Below are 22575 nucleotides of genomic sequence, written 5' to 3'. Positions count from 1 at the left end.
TAGATGTAAGGCAAGAGATTAAGACATAGTAGCTTGTCTCCAAATATCCTAAATGCTTATATAAACTACACATTTTTACTAACCATTGCTAGTTACCATACTTATTCACATTTGTATTCTAGTGTTGTCGTAATCCCTCTGATCCAGTCCTATAGAGGCCTCGCTCTATTACAGACTGAAGAATACTTAAAAGGCCAGACAGTAAACATTACTATTACAAATAAATAATTAGCTCATAGTTTATAGAAGCAAAACAACATTATAGTGAACCCAACATTGCACCTATGGCAGTTCAACATGCTCAGTGTGCCAAAGTCTGAAGAATCTGTGTCCCGTTGTGTAACAGTTGATTATGTTGAGCCCATCACTTCTGACTGAGACCTGTTTAACCAGTGCCAATAGGTTTAAAGGGAATGTGCATTCAACCTCCTGCATGATCTCCTTCAAATCCATTCATCGTCAAACAAAATAATCCTCTCCTAAACCACCTTTCCTTTTACTAAATGTTTATACCTTACATTGCGAATATTTTGTTCATGTTTGTTTCATCCCTCCTTTACAAATTGTGGCTCTAATATTATCAGATTTGTAGAAGATGTTGCATAAAAAAATGAAAGCTATTGAAGTATTTTATTTAAAAGATAAACTAAGAAGTATCTCAACATATTTATCTGCTGTGGTTGTTGCGGCGAGATGTGCGAGGAGGTTTTAGAAATTCCAGAAATGACTATAATTGAAAGAAATCATATTTTAAAATAAAAGAAGTGACTAAACTCCATTCTGTGCCTGTTTCTCTCTCTCTCTATCTCTCATAAATAATCTTGTTTTGTGTCTAACGTGTCTCTCCTGCCTCCTGCTGGTGAGTAACTACATCTGTGACTACCAGCTGTCTGTTCGAGGGGATTATTCATAACAACGAGAGCGTGTTTTTGAAAAATGTCGAGTCGAGCTTTGAAAGAAGGCAGTGGTCATTTGCATGCGGTTTGTCTCCCCCTGTCGGCATGACCAGGTAATGACGATGATGACACAGACTTTATCCTTCAGGATCAATCTGTGTTTTTTCTCTGCTCCTCTTTGATGCTCCCAGAATAGTAAACGTAACAAAAGCATGAAGAAAACTCTATGAATAATCCCTATGTCCGTAAAACATGCCCCTAACAGTTCCTAACCGCGTGTGACCATTTAACCTTTAACCTTTCCCAACCATCACTTTTGTAACAGATTAAACAAATGCCCTGAAACCTATGTCGATGCTAAAACAGTAGCTCAATCAATCAGGATTTAAATGACATAGATATTCAGATAATTGTAGTGTAACGTGCTGCCATCTAGAGGTGAAACGGTGACGCCCAAAGCTTGGTGCCGGAAGTAAATGTTCCATTACTTTATTTTTTATATATATAAATGTTTCAAAGCTTGTTCGAGGCTAATCAGACTCGTGGTAACTTATGAGTACAATACCTATAATTGGATTTAATATATGTTTCTGAAACTTTATAAATCTCTTAAGTTATTAAAACAAATCTACTTCCGGAAGCGCGGGATTTTAGCGCCATTCACAAAGGACGTAACAATAATGGAAATATTGTGATATCGCATCGTTAAAAGCCTCACAAAACTATATCAAACTGTTGCAATACATCGAATTACGAGATATTTTGTTTAAATGCATTGTTTTGATGCAGCAACAGCTAAAGAACCAGAGGCAACTACATAGACCATGATCCTTTGCTCCATTTTCAGCGCAGACAAATGTTATTTAGCACTTTAATATCGTATTTCTTTGGAATATGATATTCACTAGTCGCACCAAAGGCGTGTCGGGACAATTATTTTAAAAAGTATAATTTCTTCAATTTTGTCCCTCCACAAAATCACAATAAATATTTTACCGTGAAATTGAGATTTGCATATTGTTACATGATCATAGTAGTGTTCATACAGGGTCCATAATAAAGGCTGATTTCCACCAAAACACCTCAAAATAGCCCACTTTTACTTATTTGCATTTCTGTCAAAAGCCTAAAGTTGCCGTAAGATTCCGAATATTTGATGAACAATTGAACTGTGTGCCAAAATGAATAAGAAAATATAAATTATTATTGGGGTGACAAGCTGCTCCTCTTTTTGTTGTACTGCACAGCCCCAGCTTAATAAATAAGCCACTTATTTATAGAATGTCTTGTCTGCACTGAAATGGAGCAAAGGATTATGGTCCATGTTCTCTGTTTCTTTAGCTGATCCTGATTCTGACAGTTCTATGTCAATCCAACAGAAATGTGTAAAAACATGTCTTTAAAAGCATTAGTTGAGGTTTAATCAAACTCTTATTTGAAAGTTTACAACATAACTTTTTTATGAGCATATTTTGTAGCATTTTTTACTATAAATGATACATTCAATATTGAGATTTTGCATATCTTCAGAACAACATTCACAATATTATCTAGTTTGTGATATATCACCCACCTCTACATGCAATAATTACAATATTACATAGTGTTTTTTTATCTATGAGCTTAGATTCCCTGAGCCCTCTTGTAGCTCTTTTACAATCTGAGCTGGTCGCCGTGACGGTTCTGAATGATTCAGTATTTGATCTTTTACATATCCCGCCTCGCCTCCTCGGCCCCTCGCCTCCTCGGCCCCTCGCCTCCTCGCCTCCTCGGCCCCTCACCTCCTCGGCCCCTCGCCTCCTCGGCCCCTCACCCCTCACCCCGGGGCCTTCAGACTGCGACAGCCTGACGCAGAGCCTGTCGGACGGGGAGGAGCAGGAGCGGCAGCAGCACGCAGAGCTCACCCGGACCACCTGCATGTCCCAGTGGAGGGCGGGCGCGGTGCAGGCCTGGCTCGACCTGGTGCTGGCGATGCCCATGTACTCACGAGCCTGCGCCGAAAACGTCAAGAGCGGAAAGGTAAGAGGGTCTGTTTGAATCGAGTGCGAATTACGACGCAGTCCGACGAGAAACCGTGTATTATGTGCCACTTTGTCCTCTGTGGGCACGCATTGGTTCCAGTATCGGCTCACGTATCGGTATCGGTCGATATCCGATGCCGATATATTTCGACAGATTGCACACGCTGCATCAAATGTGTCTTTTTGAACAATAATAATAATGCGTGAAATGGAAATAGAAGAGCAGTTATCCTTTTATAATGCAGATAAATTCATTCTGTTATTATTTTGACTAAAGTGAAAAGTTTGTCATCATTACTTCAACTTAAAGATAGTTTTATCGGTTTAATTTATCGGTTATCGGCCACAGCAGCAAGACAAATATCGAATGTCAGTATCGGCTCAAACAAACAAAATAAAAGAATGATCTGAAACGCTACTGGCATAAAAAAACAAAGACAAAGCAACATCTCTATCAAATTTAAAGTGAATTTATGAAAACCGTGAGCGTGTTGAATAGTGTGTGTGTGAATGTGTTTGCGCTCACACAGAATTGGCCCGAACACATTATGCTTTAGCGCTTTTCCGTTGATTTGTTCTCGTTTTGGAGAATCTGGACGCCAAGCAACAGAAAGTGTTCCAACCAGGACTTTCCCACATCGTTCTGACTGTTTTTAGTGAGCGGAAAAAACTCTATGAATCACTGGAAGAGAACTACCGTATTTTCCGCACTATAAGGCGCACTTGGATTATTAAGCACACTGTCAATGAATGGTCTATTTTCAATCATTTTTCATATATAAGACGCATTAAGCGAAACAAAACGTGTACCAAGCAAAATCGCTTCGAGGTCAGTAAATACAACCAGAATTAATCCATATATAAGCATATGCACTGGATTATAAGGCGTTTTTTTTCAAGTGTGCCTTATAGTGTGAAAAATACGGTAGTTGTTTTCGGGGCTCAGAAAGGCGCTTGTGTGTTTTACCTCTTTTAATGCACTTACTGTAAGGAGAGCACTTTGGATCAGTTATTGCTGTTGTAAATGATTGACGGATTGATTGATGGATTGATTGATTGATTGACTGATTGACTGATTGACTGATGGATTGACGGATTGATGGACGGATTGATGGACGGATTGATTGACGGATTGATTGATTGACTGATGGATTGACAGATTGATGGACTGATTTGACGGATTGATTGATTGACTGATTGATGGATTGACAGATTGATGGACTGATTGATTGACGGATTGATTGATTGATGGATTGATTGATGGATTGATGGACGGATTGATTGATTGATTGATGGACGGATTGATTGATTGACGGATTGACAGATTGATGGATTGATTGATTGATTGATTGATTGATTGATTGACGGATTGATGGACGGACGGATTGATTGATTGATTGATTGACGGATTGATGGACGGACGGATTGATTGATGGATTGATGGACGGATTGATTGATGGATTGATGGATTGATGGATTGACGGATTGATGGACGGATTGAGTGATTGATTGATTGATTGATTGATGGTGTTTAGGTGCTGTTGGGTCTGACAGACGACGACCTGGAGCACGGTCTGGGCATCAGTAATCCTCTGCACCTCAGGAAGCTCCGACTGGCCATCGAGGATTACAGGAGGGCAGAGGGAGAGCACGGGTGAGACTGACGTGACCCTCTGGATCTTACACAGGAGGATTTATTCTAGACGTCATACACTACGGTACAATATAAAGGCTATAGTGCAAAAACGAGACTGCGTGTATATTTTAAAAGGTGTTTTGTCGGTTGAGAGACATAATTAAGGACAGACAAATACATCCAATCAGAGACGTTGTTGGAAGAGAACCACGTCGAAACATTTGCCTTTGATTATTTGAAAGAGTTGAAGGGAAAAAGCGTAAAGGGAATAAATAATAACATAAAGATACTTGTATAATGCATTTTCAAGACGCCCAATGACGCTTTACATTAGAGGAGACAAACATAGACATTGCACGTTCAAGATCGGGTGTAGGTGCTTTTGAGTGAATGCTTTTATCAAGAGCCAAAAAATGTACTTACTTATTATGTTTTACAATAAAGGGGATGCTAGAGTCGATGTGGACCAAACATCGACTAAGCAATACGTTCAACTTGACCACGCAATCGACCGGTAATCATTTAAAGTGTCGAAACCTGTTCATCAGGTTTAATGTTGTTTATTTGAATAGTTTATCGCTAATAGTAAATACATAATCTCTGACCTCCACTTTAGGAACCTCTGTCTTAGTCGACCACATTTTTCATTAGTCAACAATTCATTTCTTATAAGGATTTATCTGGACCACAGCAGAGAGGAGTCTATTCTGAAGATGCTGTTCACTAGTAGCCTACTTTTCTATGTATATATTTAGTTTAATTTGCAGTAAAGAGCCAGTGCCAGGTGATGAATCTATGCAAAAGGCGTGTCTTTAGTGGACAGAGAACGTTCTACAGGTCCTCTTGGTAAAAAAGGCGTTTGGGATGGGCGTCTCCACAGATAAAGACCCTGCGTTGTGCGTTTGCGTCTCAGGTTGGGCCTGTGCAAAGCCTCAGACCTGGACCACCACTGGGTCTGCTCGTCCTGGCTCAGCGAGGTCGGTCTGCCTCAGTACTCCCAGGTCTTCCTCGCCCACCTGGTCGACGGGCGCGTCCTGAACTCGCTGACCCGCCGGGACCTGGAGCGGCACCTGAGCGTGGGCGAGCACTGCCACCAGACCAGCCTCCTCCTGGGCGTTCAGCTCCTGCAGATGCTCGGCTTCGACAAACAGGTCAGAGCGCGATCCCAGTTCCGAGTCTCGCTCCGCTTTTTTTCGTCATCTGCGTGTAATTTCTGTGATAATTGACTCCGTGCTCGAGGCAAATCTCCGCAGACGACTCTTTGACCTCCGGCTGTCGCTCTAATTACTCTGGAAAAAGGGTCGAGTGGTAAAACGGAGTGAAATGAGGCTTATAATACTCCAGAGTTTATTTGAGCTTAATGTTGAAATGCAGACTATAATGTTTGTGTGGCCAGAAATAAATGATCTGTTTCTGATTAATATATGAAACTTAGGTGTTTTTGGACTATTGAAATGACGTGCTTTGCCAGTAAGTACGTGAACAAATCTTCTTGCATTTTAACCACAAATGGCTTTTATTATGACACAATTTGTTATCTTCAATAAAGAAGATCATTATTATTCTATTTATCTATTTTTAATCTTGCATGAAACTAAAACATGTGGGCCTTTTGTGGATGCCAAATACTGTCAAAATATAGTACCAGTATTTAAAGTGAGGCACTGCAGTGGAAACAGTCTTAAATTTAGTGATATCAATTTGAAATGTCTTATGTAGTTGATCAGTTTTTCATCATGTTCTGTTTTCAGTTAAAAATAAGCATTTTTGTGAGTGAAAATGGTCAAACTTGTAAAGGTTTGGGACAACCTGAAAAATGGATAGAGCCATGTTTACATCATTTTTTACTTACTAAAGAGGGAAATTTATATTATTTTTTTCTCAGGCCAAATCTTGATAAATCTGTACAATCGGTCAAAAAGTAGAAGATTGGTTTGGTGTGCAGGTGCTACTTTAAGGGCTGATCTTCATGTCTCTATGTCTTTTATATACATCTATTTTTATTTATTTATTAACCTCTTTTTAACGAGATGAGAGCCAGACCTCTTTCTCAAGGGCGACCTGACCTTTAGATGCAAGTAGATTAAATGAAATAATAAGACATAATTAGGTGCAGATTGGGCAATTTTGTTCTTTTCAAGTTTGTCTATAAACCTGCCCAAAAATGTGACAGATATATATTTAAAGAGATATAAAGAGTCTAGCCAATAGTGTCTCCATTTTAAAAAGTTGAAGTAACAAGTATGCTGTGATAAAAGTACTCTTATTAAAGTACTCCAAGTGCCGCTGTGGGCCGTCCTCTGCTCAGATGACACAGTCTCTCTGTCCCTCAGGCCCTTCAGGCTCGGCGCTCTAAATGTGAGCAGCTCGTCCGGGACCCCATTGTCTGGACGTGTCAGCGAGTAATGAAGTGGGTCCGGGACATCGACCTCAAGGTTTGTGTTTGGGGAAGAGGGCGCGCGAGAGGAGGGGTGTGTCGGGGCGGGGGAGGGGGAGGTCTCTGGGGCAGATCAGAAACAGACTCAGAGGAAGCACTGGAGATGAGGACTTCATCGTGTCGACTAAAACCATCACTAATGAAGCCAATGAAGAGCCAAAACATTAAGACCAAAAGCCACGTGTTTGTTGCAGTGATTTGAGCCACTGCCACTATCAAGAGCATTCTCAAACCATTCAAGAAAGAGTCTGTCCTAATTAGTATTTTTATCTGTATTGGTACTAGAGGCAGGCAATAATATATTGAAACTTATCAATGTTGTTTTGATATGCAAAAATGGAGCGTATTGTTTAAAGGAACAACAACAAAACGAGTTAAAAAGAGCAGATAATAATTAAAAATTAAAAAGTGATGTTGTAAACTTGTAAATAAGGGTTTAAGGTGATAATTCTGCGCTTTTGTCATTCATTTCAACAACATTTCGCATTTGTCTGATAATTAAATATTATGTTTAAAGTCACATTTTAACACATTTCTTTTGCTTTGACATAATATCGTCTAAATATCGTTATTGGGAAACCCCAAAAATACTGAGATTTACATTTTTGTCAATATTGCCCAGCCCTCAAAAATACTTCAAATGAGTATATAATACTAATACTAATATTAATATTAATATTAATATTAATATTAATATTAATATTAATATTAATATTAATATTAATATTAATATTAATATTAATATTAATAATAATATTAATATTAATATTAATATTAATATTAATATTAATATTAATAATAATAATAATATTAATAATAATATCAATATCAATATCAATATCAATATCAATATCAATATCAATATCAATATCAATAATAATAATAATAATAATAATAATAATAATAATAATAATAATAATAATAATAATAATAATAATAATAATAATAATAATAATATAGCGGCAATGATCGGCCCTCGCCACGCCGCAAGAGGAGGGGGCGCTAACGCGCCCCAATCGTCCTTTTATTACATCTACTGCTGAATCTGTGACACTGTCACATCTTCTCCCCTTTGTTTTACCATCAAAAAGCAATTTTATTTTGAATTCTTGGCAAAATGTGCGGCTTTGCCGCACAGACACCGTGACTCTTAGAATAAAAATGTGGATAACTTTTGATGGTCCTGAAGATGAGTCTCACAAAATTTCAGGTTAATAGGGCTGACGCCCTAAGAGGAGTTTGTGAAAGTCTAAAGTGTAAACATGTTCTGGCGATTTCCCCATTGGAATAACATGGAAGGTTTTGGTCATCGTTACGGCAAAGCCATAACAATTATGACATGGGTCTCATTGACTTTTTTGATGGGGATGCTAAAATTGAGTTGTGTGTCAAATTTCATATAATTTCGCAAAACTAAATATTTAACCTCCATATAAAATCTGTAGGGGGCGCTGTGGCTCCAAATTCATTTATTTCACTTCAAGTACGTTTAGGGCAAAGAGTTTTAACAACTGATTCTAATTTGACGCAATTCGGACTTTATCTGCGCAAACGGCAGAAATGTTAAATTTGGGAGATTTCTGAAATTCTTGCTACAGTTTGCGGCTTCGCCGCACAGAGACCGTGAGAGATATCAATGTAATTTGGATAACTTTTGATGTCCCACTCCTCAGTAGCATTTTCACCAAATTTCAGCTTTTTAGGGCCAACGCCCTGGGAGGAGTTCGTAAAAGTAAGACGTTTGGAAAAACTCCGAAGTCATGTTTAGCCATTTTTGAAGCAATATGGCCGACATTTGGTTGGGCGGACGGCGTTGCCGTAATAATATTTTTTACTTCTCTTGTCACCATCTACCTCTGCGCCAAATTTCATGATTCTACGATCAGATTTTTTTTGGGTCATTTCCCATCTCTCATTGCATTTTTGGTACATTTGGGGGCGCTGACGCGCCAATTTTTTTAATTTTAGAAAAAGGAAATAGCCAGAATGTAGAGAGGCACGATTTTTATAGGTGTGCTAATTTTTGTGACTTTTCGTCAATGTTCACTGGGTGAAAAATAGGGGGGTTGGTCCCGAGAAGAAGAAGAAGAAAGAAAGAATAATATTCCGATGCGAAAACAATGTTTCCCATTTTTCAAATATCATAAACTATACATTTTCGGAAAGCGCTCGCGCTTTCCTACCTCATGGTGTGGGTCCCTGGTCACTGACGGGTACTTTCGTTAATTTTGAGTGGGCTCCGCCCACTTTGTGTTTTTGGCCCTCTATACAGTAATAATGTTCAATTTTTGCATTACATGCTTATATGCACGGAACATGCAAGAGATGGGGAACGTATTCGTGAGCTACTTAGCGCAAATGAGTGCTTTATATGGGGATGACGACCGCGAAGCGGTCGTCATCTCAATGTAAAGTGCTCGTTTAGTGCGTACTTTTGCACGGGCTTCGCCCGTTTACAACGGTAATGTTCCATTTTCCTACTACTAATTAGTATGCACGGGGCGTGCGTGAGTGAAGGAGTGCGTTAGTGAGTGTTTGGAAGTGGGCGAGCGCTTCGCGCTCGATTTCGTGCGCACTATGTGCGCACTTTCGCAGCCGTGCTTCGCACGGCCTTACGAGATTAATAGGCCTCTCGCCAGCTTGTGGCGCTCGGGCCTAATAAAAATAATAATATTTTTAGCAAAAACAATATAGCCGTTTCCACTATAACAACAAATTATACATCGTTTGAAAGCTCTAAGCCTTCCCGATGCCGCCATGGGGTGGAATCATCATTACGAGCGCTTACGCGCTCGTCACTCTCTATTCCGTCGGGATGCCCCGCCCACTCCCCATAGACTTCCATTGATTTGAGCAGATACAAGCATGGCCCATGCCTGCGGCATGGATTCTCGCGTACGGGACGATGCCAGGAGGGTTTTTGGAGGAATGCAGCGCTTCGCGCTGCTGTTGTCAACAATTAGTGAATGGGCTACGCCCATTCACTAATTGTTGACTATTTCTGTCATAGCAGGAGTAAGTATGCATGATCCATGCCATCGGCATGGGCTAGTTCACTGTACTTGCCAGGGGCGACGGGGTACCAAACATGCGGGCGCAGCCCGCATGTTTGGTCAGACAGTTGCAACGCTGCCTTCGGCAGCGTTGCGGGAGCAATAGGCCCTCCGCCCTGCTGGGGCTCGGGCCTAAATATTCCGATGCGAAAACAATGTTTCCCATTTTTCAAATATCATAAACTATACATTTTCGGAAAGCGCTCGTGAGCGAAGGAGTGCGTTAGTGAGTGTTTGGAAGTGGGCGACCGCTTCGCGCTCGATTTCGTGCGCACTACGTGCGCACTTTCGCAGCCGTGCTTCGCACGGCCTTACGAGATTAATAGGCCTCTCGCCAGCTTGTGGCGCTCGGGCCTAATAATAATAATACACAACGCTTATAGCACGTATAGCACATTTCATGACTCTCGAAGACGCGTCACAGACAAAACACAAATCATAGTTTTTATACTGGTTTTAGTGTCAATAGCATCTCAATATGATTATCACCATGACAATATTCAAACAATAAACAGGAATGTGCTAGAATGCGCCTGTAAATGTCTGGAGTATTAAACTAAACATAATTGGACCATAAAATGTACCACAAAAGTGCAAAAAAATCACTTTATACTCGATATTCTAATTTTGCACGTGGGGTGTTATTTATTTTTCAGTATTCAGTTTCAGTTTCTCCATATGTCTATATTATGTATGATAAAGTCAACACCTTATTCTTTTAATGCATGCTTTATTTTAGCATATTTCAAACCTCTTTCTGTTGTTATTCTTAGTTTTATGTCGCACCGAGTCAGTAAGTTTGTGCATTTTGTGGACTGACAATGGCAATAAAACTCCTTTAAGTTTTCTGTAGAGTCAATCTTTGAATAGCATTTGACCCGCTGCTTCTGCAGGAGTTCGCCGATAACCTCCAGGGCAAAGGCGTCCACGGAGCGGTGCTGGTTCTGGACCCGTCCTTTGACCCGGAGGCCATGTCCACAGCCCTGTGCATCCCCAGCCACAGACACATGCTGCACCGGCATCTGTACCAGGAGATGAAGGCGCTCACCGCTCCGCACGGGTACAGCCCTCTGAAGAACCTAACAACATATTTGAACACTTTTGCTTATGTCATTCATTGATTTTGCTCAATATTTAGCAGCTCTTTCGAAGCAGGAAGTGCCTCGTCCTCACCGGTGATCATGAACCGATTTGCAGACGAGAGGAAGTCTATGAGAAGATCAGGGAAGGTACAACACTCTTTTTATAGTCACACACACAAATATATACTATTAAAATCATGTAAAAACTGTAAATCTATTATACTAAAGTTAAAGGGGACATCCCGTATTAGAAAAATCTACTTTAATGAGCTTTTCTAGCCTCGTTACAGCAGTGTTTCCTCATCATTAGTTGACTAAAGTTGTATTTTTATGCATGTTTGAGTTGTGTATTGTCCTGGAACTGAGGCTCGAGTACTTTTCATCCACCCTCGCCCACATCCTTGTATTTAGTTGTGACCGTTTGAAAAACTAAGACTTCAAGCGGGGCCCTAAGCGAAAACATTTTTGGGGGCCCCTCACCACGTCATCAGAATCAGTTTTATTGCCATTGTCAGTGAACAATTCACATATGGGAACTTTCTTCAACGCAAACAAAGCACCAAAACTCCAGGGCATATGTTTGACAGTTAGTTTATTCTCAACACCTCACAAGCTCAAATATTGATAACTTAAATCCCACAATGCAACTTGGTATTCCGCTGACATCACCTCTACTCCCTGTACAAATAACACACGTCCCAGATGTTTTTGGGTGTATTTGTGGGCGTTAAGGGTCGACAGCCACATTAGCACATTAGTTTAAATTAATGAACAGGGGGGTCTGGGGGAGATTTTCAGACCTTTTTCGTGTATTCTGTTGCATTTTAATGTGGTCCAGCCGGCTAAAGTAAGAGTAAAATGTTGAGGTTGTAATGCTATAAAATGATGATGTGATGAAACTGTGCCAGGAGAAAATGACTAAAGCCAGTTATTAATACATTAGTGTACTTAATTACTCAATACAATATTGGCTATGAAAAATAATTATGGTCAAATTGATTCATTTTAACTGAAAATGTAAAAGTAATAGTTATCCTTACTAATTTATCTTTTACTGCTCCCAACTGTTCCTTCGTGACAAAACAAGTTATATTAAATTAAACAAATGGCATAAGCATTGCTTGATTAACAATTAACACTGATAAAACAAACATGTTATTCCCAGAGAATGAACAGAACGAGAAGTGAAGGTCCAAATCTAGCTATTGTGAAGCGACTGCGTTTCTGCAACTTTGCCACTTTTATATAAAAATATATAGTATTATTCTACAACAGATGTAATTGTAATGTGTCTGGTTATGTTTCACTATCAATTTATTATAATTTATAACAAATAGTCTAATGATGCTTTTTAAATAAATTGAAATGTTTTATTGCTCTATTAAAAGTGAATTACAATATAAATGTTTGTTCTGATCAGAACATCATTGGCTGATGGACCTTACGTGCATAAACCTTTACATTCCTCTCAATCCACGTTAAGAAGTCAAACAGACATCACGAGTCACGATTGATCTCACACATGGTGATGTGAGAGAGAGGGACGCAAACTCAAACCCGCTCATCTCTGACTGAGGCGGCACAGGGGCCCGGGACAGGGGCCCGGGACAGGGGCCGCACACTGTTCACTCCAAAGTCTCACGTCAGAGGTTCTGGACGAGACGGCGCTCGTCCGGACCGGATCTCCACCTCTTAGTGACCCGGGGCATAGAGGCCCCTCACCGGCCTCACCTGCAGCTCACACTACCGGGCTGGTGTAAATGTTAAGCTTATTATCTTTCATTCAGACACATATTGTGCGCGGGGCAGAGCTCTCGTCGCCTCCAGCCTGAGCGAACTAACGTGACAGAATCGTGTTGTTTCAAACAGCAGCATTAACCGTCTCTTTGTAAGAGAAGTTCAATACCTGGAGAGTGTTTTTGAGTTTGCAGTTTCTTTACATCAAGAAGTTTCTTCTTTCGTTTTTCGGCATCGGGGGGATATATTCCTCTGGACATGAGGACCACGCAGGGACCACGTTCTGTTGTGTTTATGTTTTGCTCTCGAGCTCCTCGCGCACAATGAAGTTGACCAATCAGCGCAGGTTTGGTGTCTTGGTTGCCAGATTGTCATTACAAATAAATGTGGTTTGTGCGTTATATGTTACCGCTGTGTCGCTGCCGCGCCAGCAGCGCTACTACACTAGTGGCGCACGCTGCGCTTGCACTTCGCATAAGACGGGTTGCCAGATTGGGGGCCCTATTAACGCCTCGGGGCCCTACGCGGCTGCTTAGTTCGCTTATAGGCTGGGCCGGCCCTGACTTCAAGTGACAAATGTCGGGCTCTAAAATATCACCTATCGAAGGGACAATCTGCTGTTTGTTATAATTAATTGTCACTATGAAGAGGAGGAGCGGTTTTGAACAGGAAGTCAATTAACCTGTTTCTATTCATCCTTTTAAGTCAATATTACAGTTTAAATTAACATGTAGAATGATGATTTACTTATGTTATAGTTCAATACTCTCCTTTAATACAACACTAACATCTATCTGACTGATCTTTGTCAAAATTGTGTCATTAATAATCATTTCAAACGTACACAGCACTTTTTGGAGACCCAAAAACGCTTTTACAAATTTCAGAAAGTTAAACTGCTTTACTATTCAGAATGAAAACAAACAAACAAACAAACAAACACACACAGACACACAAACACACAGACTAATACAAGTACTACACATTTAGCATTGTAAACTAGATTTGCTGAAAATAAACAATACTAAGCTCTAGTGCTTTCGCCAAGTACTGAGAGGAAGAAAGTACTGTACTGTAACATGTTTTGGTATCTGTACTTTACTTAAGTACATTTTACATTGGATACTTTTGACTTTTCTACTGCACTGCATTTTTGTAGTTACTTCTTTTGACCAAAAATAAGCACAATTGTTTATAAAGACCTTTGATGCTTTAATAGTTCTCTTACTTTTACAGTTCATTTTTCAACTAGTACTTCACTTTACTTAAGGAGATGTTTTTATGTGATACTTTTTTGATCATTTTTGCCCCTGTATGTACCGAACTTTTACTCGAGTAACAAAATAAGTACATCTTCCACCACTGGAATAAATCCTCGCATGTTCTTATGAAGTCGTTTCCTTTGCATTTAGAGAAACTTTCTAAGGTCAAGCACCACAAACTAATCCTTCTGACACTGAAAATGCACTTCATCTCAAACAGGAATGTCAGCTGCGGGCCGGTTTACCCCTGATGCCTCTGAACGTGTGACAAACAAAACACAGGACACGCACTTGTCAGAACTGACTTTGTTTTTGAATTCTTTGCCTTCCGCAGAGTCCGCTGAGGTTGCGCGGCAGCAGTCATTCTGCAGAGCGCTCCCGAGGCCTCCGCCAAAGCAGCCCCGGTGGCTCCTGCGGCTCTTCACCCAGAGAGGGGAGGGCACAGGCGGGGCCGCGGGGCCGGGGAAGTCCCATGCACACCTACACCAGCGTGGAGATCACCAACGTCTGAGGGACCGGCTGTTTACAAACTGCTCACTACTGAGGGGAGATGAAATGACTCAACGGTTCATACTTTTGCATTCACTCCCTTTGAATGCTCGGTGTCTGTCGCCCTCTGCTGGCAATTTTGGGCACTAGAAACAAATGAAACGGTAATTAGCGGCGTGGCTATTGGTAGGGATGGGACAAGAGCTGGCGAGATTAAACTTTTAAGATTATTTTTGTTTTTTTCATGTATTTATATTTGGATTGGACATAATAGCGTTGCATACTGGTGAGTTACACATTTTGAATTATAGACGGGGGCGTGTCCAGAGTTTTGTCATGGGGGTTATCAATTAAATAACTTCAAATAATTAGATTTAATGTATATTTACTCTTTTTTTTTTTGTTTAAATTCTGTGCAATATTCTGAGTTTTAGAAAAAGTAGCAGTGCTAAAATTAGGACAAAAATATGAAATAATACAAATGACATTCTGTGAGGCCAACATTGTGAACTGGATTGTACAATTTATTTATTATAAACTGTATTTACAAATCTCGTCTCAGGGGAATGATCTTGTCCCACCCCAAGCTGAGGGTCGAATTACACTTACAAAGAAATACTTCAGTCAAAGAAGAAGGATTTTATCACGACATGTTGAAAACTTTGAATGTAGAGCTGCACAGTATATCCCAATAAACTAAATATATATCGCAGTAATGCCAAGGTCCTCCATCTGACAGAAGTTTTCTGTTTTTAAAGGAAAAAGGCTGTAATAAAATCGACATTACGACACTTAACAGCCGTGTTCCGATAGTAAAAAGTTCTGATATTGTGCAGCTCTGCTAAATGTTTCTTCCTCATAACTTTGTGCAACTGGAGAGTGATTTTAACTTATTGGGACTCATCATTGCCTTACAAAAGATGGTGTTGTAAACAAACTGTACATATTTTTATACTGACCTTGTTTTGTCTTTTTCTATATATTGTGACATAAATTAATGTCAAAATGCAAAACTGGAGACGTCCAATAGAATGGAAGTCCTGCATATTTTTCCTGTAATCGAAACATTTTAAAGGTGTCATTGCTTTGTCCGGAACGTTCCACAGTATGTCATTGAACTTGCCTATCTCCATGGAGACGACACCAGGCCAATTCACGGCTCAAGCCTGCGGAGAGGCAAGCCTGCTCGCTGTAAGCAGGTTTTTCAAGGTATTTTGAGTGATTAAAACGTCTGGAATTGAATAAATGCTTGTTTAATGCCGTATCGTGGAGCGTTCGATCAATAACATCTCCATGGAGACATTAAGTTGACCTTTAATAACTAATACTAATTTCAAATGTTACAGCTATAACGGTTTTAACACATTTTAATGCTACAATAAAAATGCATCGTTTATCTTTTTGTTTTTCAAGCCACAAAGAAAAAGTGGTGGAATAAATACTGTTACTATAAGCAAAAGTATCATAGTCAACTTAAGTAAAAGTATTAAGTTGTTAGAAAGTGTACTTTTAAGAGTAAAAAGTAAAAGTATTTCACACATATTTTGAAGCTATTTAACAGTCAAATGTAGTGATTTTGATGGAGAACTGTCAGTCAACAGAAGCGACTGAATCAATCACTTAACTTTCCTAGTTGTTTTTTTATTTTTTTTAAGTTATATACTGTATTTTTGTTAAGTCAAGACCTCCAGGCAAGACGTGGACAAAAACACAAAAGAAATACTTCTCAATCCAGTTAAAAAAGTGGAAAGTACCTGCTCTCAAATGTGATGAAGTAAAAGTACAAAGTATCCATGGCAAAAATGAAGTCAGTAAAGTACAGATACCAAAAGTTTGAAGAGACAGATATATCTTTTGAATTACAGATTGTACATTTGTCATTTGCTGAAGGTGAATGTCGGTTGCGTGGACCCTGAGGAGAAACAGAAACTGGTTCGAGTGGATCCGAGAGCGCGAACTGAACCAGTTCAAACCTGCACCGCTCTGAACGGCATCTGAGCTATGTGCAGCATCCAGCGTACTTATTATATTGTAACAAACAAGTCCGAAAGTGCGTTGAATAAGTGCGTTGTAACTGTGTGAATATTGTACATAGTGAAATACGAGTACAAAAGTGTAATATTGAGTGTTTTGTGACTGTTGCTGGTGGTGATTCAACTTCTTTTTAAACCCTGGAACTAAAAGGTTTGTGTTCATGTCTGCTGCAAACCCCTCTGCTTTGGACAAAGAAATGCAATAAAGTACGACACAATGATAAACACGAGGCTATAAATAGAGTTGGTTTTGTTGAATATTGTGAAAACGCAGGCATCAAACTGACTTCATTGAGATACGTTGGCCTGTGTTTGTGTTTCCACAGTTACAATGTTCCTGCAGACGATTCTCTGAACTGTCCCTATTTGAAATATTTTCCATCCATTTTCTTCCGCTTTATCCGGGGCCGGGTCGCGGGGGCAGCAGTCTAAGCAGGGACTCCCAGACTTCCCTCTCCCCAGGCTCTTCCTCCAGCTCCTCTGGGGGGATCCCGAGGTGTTCCCAAATCAGCCGAGAGACATAGTCCCTCCAACGTGTCCTGGGTCTTCTCCGGGGCCTCTTCCCTGCAGCCGCTGCACCGATCCACCTGTCGATCTGAAATGTTTTGTTTGATTTCAGATATGACTCTGCACATAAAAGGTGGGATTACTGTAGGATTGCTTTTTATAGTCCTGAACCCCGTGAGACTTTGGATGATCCGGTCGCGTAATCCCTGCTCCGACACACTTCTAATAATGGAAATAACATGCTTTACATTTAAAACATGTGCAATACTGGCCTTCTCTGCTCGTCTTCATGAACATGTGCAATACTGACACGTCTTTATGAACATGTGCAATACTGACACGTCTTTATGAACATGTGCAATACTGACGTCTTTATGAACATTTGCAATACTGACACGCCTTTATGAACATGTGCAATACTGACATGCCTTTATGAACATGTGCAATACTGACGTCTTTATGAACTTGTGCAATACTGACATGCCTTTATGAACATGTGCAATACTGACGTCTTTATGAACTTGTGCAATACTGACATGCCTTTATGAACATGTGCAATACTGACGTCTTTATGAACTTGTGCAATACTGACCTTCTTTATGAACATGTGCAATACTGACCTTTATGAACATGTGCAATAGTGACATGTCTTTATGAACATGTGCAATACTGACCTTCTCTGCGTATCTTTATGAACATGTGCAATACTGACCTTCTCTGCATGTCTTTGAGCATGTGCAATACTGACCTTCACTGCATGTCTTTATGAACATGCGCAATACTGACCTTCTCTGCATGTCTTTATGAACATGTGCAATACTGACCTTCTCTGCATGTCTTTATGAACATGTGCAATACTGACCTTGTCTGCATGTCTTTATGAACATGTGCAATACTGACCTTGTCTGCATGTCTTTATGAACATGTGCAATACTGACCTCTGCGTGTCTTTATGAACATGTGCAATACTGACCTTCTCTGCTCGTGTTTATGAACATGTGCAATACTGACCTTCTCTGCGTGTCTTTAAGAACATGTGCAATACTGACCTTCTCTGCATGTCTTTGAGCATGTGCAATACTGACCTTCACTGCATGTCTTTATGAACATGCGCAATACTGACCTTCTCTGCATGTCTTTATGAACATGTGCAATACTGACCTTCTCTGCATGTATTTATGAACATGTGCAATACTGACCTTGTCTGCATGTCTTTATGAACATGTGCAATACTGACCTCTGCGTGTCTTTATGAACATGTGCAATACTGACCTCTGCGTGTCTTTATGAACATGTGCAATACTGACCTTCTCTGCTCGTGTTTATGAACATGTGCAATACTGACCTTCTCTGCGTGTCTTTATGAACATGTGCAATAATGACATTCTCTGCTTGTCTTTATGAACATGTGCAATACTGACCTTTATGAACATGTGCAATACTGACCTTCTCTGCATGTCTTTATGAACATGTGCAATACTGACCTTCTCTGCGTATCTTTATGAACATGTGCAATACTGACCTTCTCTGCTTGTCTTTATGAACATGTGCAATACTGACCTTCTCTGCATGTCTTTATGAACATGTGCAATACTGACCTTCTCTGTATGTCTTTATGAACATGTGCAATACTGACATGTCTTTATGAACATGTGCAATACTGACATGTCTTTATGAACATGTGCAATAGTGACCTTCTTTATGAACATGTGCAAAACTGACATGTCTTTATGAACATGTGCAATACTGACCTTCTTTGTGTGTCTTTATGAACATGTGCAATACTGCCCCGTCTTGATGAACTTGTGCAATACTGACACGTCTTTATGAACATGTGCAATACTGACACGCCTTTATGAGCATGTGCAACACTGACACGTCTTTATGAACATGTGCAATACTGACACGTCTTTATGAACATGTGCAATACTGACACGTCTTTATGAACATGTGCAATACTGACACGTCTTTATGAACATGTGCAATACTGACACGCCTTTATGAACATGTGCAATACTGACACGCCTTTATGAACATGTGCAATACTGACACGCCTTTATGAACATGTGCAATACTTACACGTCTTTGTGAACATGTGCAATACTGACACGTCTTTGTGAACATGTGCAATACTGACATTTCTTTATGAACATGTGCAATACTGACCTTCTTTATGAACATGTGCAATACTGACATGTCTTTATGAACATGTGCAATACTGACATGTATTTATGAACATGTGCAATACTGACCTTCTTTATGAACATGTGCAATACTGACATGCCTTTATGAACATGTGCAATACTGACATGTCTTTATGAACATGTGCAATACTGACCTTTATGAACATGTGCAATAGTGACATGTCTTTACGAACATGTGCAATACTGACCTTTACGAACATGTGCAATAGTGACATGTCTTTATGAACATGTGCAATACTGACCTTCTTTATGAACATGTGCAATACTGACCATCTTTATGAACATGTGCAATACTGACATGCCTTTATGAACATGTGAAATACTGTCATGCCTTTATGAACATGTGCAATACTGACCTTCTTTATGAACATGTGCAATACTGACATGTCTTTATGAACATGTGCAATATTGACATGTCTTTATGAACATGTGCAATACTGACATGTCTTTATGAACATGTGCAATACTGACATGTCTTTATGAACATGTGCAATACTGACCTTCTTTATGAACATGTGCAATACTGACATGTCTTTATGAACATGTGCAATAGTGACATGTCTTTACGAACATGTGCAATACTGACCTTTACGAACATGTGCAATAGTGACATGTCTTTATGAACATGTGCAATACTGACCTTCTTTATGAACATGTGCAATACTGACCATCTTTATGAACATGTGCAATACTGACATGCCTTTATGAACATGTGAAATACTGTCATGCCTTTATGAACATGTGCAATACTGACCTTCTTTATGAACATGTGCAATACTGACATGTCTTTATGAACATGTGCAATATTGACATGTCTTTATGAACATGTGCAATACTGACATGTCTTTATGAACATGTACAATACTGACATGTCTTTATGAACATGTGCAATACTGACCTTTATGAACATGTGCAATACTGACCTTTATGAACATGTGCAATACTGACCTTCTTTATGAACATGTGCAATACTGACATGCCTTTATGAACATGTGCAATACTGACCTTTATGAACATGTGCAATACTGACACGCCTTTATGAACATGTGCAATACTGACACGTCTTTATGAACATGTGCAATACTGACACGTCTTTGTGAACATGTGCATTACTGACATTTCTTTATGAACATGTGCAATACTGACCTTCTTTATGAACATGTGCAATACTGACATGTCTTTATGAACATGTGCAATACTGACATGTATTTATGAACATGTGCAATACTGACCTTCTTTATGAACATGTGCAATACTGACATGCCTTTATGAACATGTGCAATACTGACATGTCTTTATGAACATGTGCAATACTGACCTTTATGAACATGTGCAATAGTGACATGTCTTTACGAACATGTGCAATACTGACCTTTACGAACATGTGCAATAGTGACATGTCTTTATGAACATGTGCAATACTGACCTTCTTTATGAACATGTGCAATACTGAGATGCCTTTATGAACATGTGCAATACTGACATGCCTTTATGAACATGTGCAATACTGACATGTCTTTATGAGCATGTGCAATACTGACCTTCTTTATGAACATGTGCAATACTGACCTTCTTTATGAACATGTGCAATACTGACCTTCTTTATGAACATGTGCAATACTGACATGTCTTTATGAACATGTGCAATACTGATCTTCTTTATGAACATGTGCAATACTGACCTTCTTTATGAACATGTGCAATACTGACATGTCTTTGTGAACATGTTCAATACTGACATGTTTTATGAACATGTGCGATACTGACATGTCTTTATGAACATGTGCAATACTGATATGTCTTTATGAACATGTGCAATACTGACATGTCGTTATGAACATGTGCAATACTGACCTTCTTTATGAACATGTGCAATACTGACATGTCTTTATGAACATGTGCAATACTGACATATCTTTATGAACATGTGCAATACTGACATGTCCTTATGAACATGTGCAATACTGACATGTCTTTATGAACATGTGCAATACTGACATGTCTTTATGAACATGTGCAATACTGACCTTCTTTATGAACATGTGCAATACTGACATGTCTTTATGAACATGTGCAATACTGACATGTCTTTATGAACATGTGCAATACTGACATGTCTTTATGAACATGTGCAATACTGACCTTCTTTATGAACATGTGCAATACTGACATGTCTTTATGAACATGTGCAATACTGACATGTCTTTATGAACATGTGCAATACTGACATGTCTTTATGAACATGTGCAATACTGACATGTCTTTATGAACATGTGCAATACTGCCCTTCTTTATGAACATGTGCAATACTGACATGCCTTTATGAACATGTGCAATACTGACATGTCTTTATGAACATGTGCAATACTGACATGTCTTTATGAACATGTGCAATACTGACATGTCTTTATGAACATGTGCAATACTGACCTTCTTTATGAACATGTGCAATACTGACCTTCTTTATGAACATGTGCAATACTGACCTTTATGAACATGTGCAATACTGACCTTTATGAACATGTGCAATACTGACATGTCTTTATGAACATGTGCAATATTGACCTTCTTTATGAACATGTGCAATACTGACCTTTATGAACATGTGCAATACTGACCTTCTTTATGAACATGTGCAATACTGACCTTCTTTATGAACATGTGCAATACTGACATGCCTTTATGAACATGTGCAATACTGACCTTTATGAACATGTGCAATACTGACATGTCTTTATGAACATGTGCAATACTGACATGTCTTTATGAACATGTGCAATACTGACCTTCTTTATGAACATGTGCAATACTGACATGTCTTTATGAACATGTGCAATACTGACCTTCTTTATGAACATGTGCAATACTGACCTTCTTTATGAACATGTGCAATACTGACATGTCTTTATGAACATGTGCAATACTGATCTTCTTTATGAACATGTGCAATACTGACCTTCTTTATGAACATGTGCAATACTGACATGTCTTTGTGAACATGTTCAATACTGACATGTTTTTATGAACATGTGCAATACTGACATGTCTTTATGAACATGTGCAATACTGACATGTCTTTATGAACATGTGCAATACTGACATGTCTTTATGAACATGTGCAATACTGACATGTCTTTATGAACATGTGCAATACTGACATGTCTTTATGAACATGTGCAATACTGACATGTCTTTATGAACATGTGCAATACTGACAT

General features: G+C 39.3%; 1 protein-coding gene across 2 annotated transcripts in view; it reads left to right on the top strand.

Moving 5' to 3' along the window:
• The window catches only part of kaznb (kazrin, periplakin interacting protein b), a 176921-nt gene extending 162096 nt beyond the window's left edge, over positions 1-14825 (top strand). The window contains exons 10-16 of one of the 2 annotated variants that reach the window (XM_072452530.1): positions 2731-2915; positions 4453-4571; positions 5467-5704; positions 6887-6988; positions 10937-11103; positions 11182-11272; positions 14459-14825. In XM_072452530.1, coding sequence (XP_072308631.1) covers positions 2731-2915; positions 4453-4571; positions 5467-5704; positions 6887-6988; positions 10937-11103; positions 11182-11272; positions 14459-14635 — 1079 coding nt within the window. In that variant the 3' untranslated portion in view covers positions 14636-14825. The remainder of the gene's footprint in view (positions 1-2730; positions 2916-4452; positions 4572-5466; positions 5705-6886; positions 6989-10936; positions 11104-11181; positions 11273-14458) is intronic. The other variant, XM_072452531.1, reaches the window with a different exon arrangement.
• The last annotated feature ends 7750 nt before the right edge of the window (positions 14826-22575 follow it).

This window comes from Eucyclogobius newberryi, unplaced genomic scaffold (assembly GCF_026437365.1).
Source record: "Eucyclogobius newberryi isolate DKJ021-1_F unplaced genomic scaffold, fEucNew1.0.hap1 SCAF_19, whole genome shotgun sequence".
Classification (NCBI taxonomy): domain Eukaryota; kingdom Metazoa; phylum Chordata; class Actinopteri; order Gobiiformes; family Gobiidae; genus Eucyclogobius; species Eucyclogobius newberryi.
The sequence above is the reverse complement of the archived record's forward strand: the minus strand, read 5'-3'. Positions and strand labels throughout refer to the sequence as shown.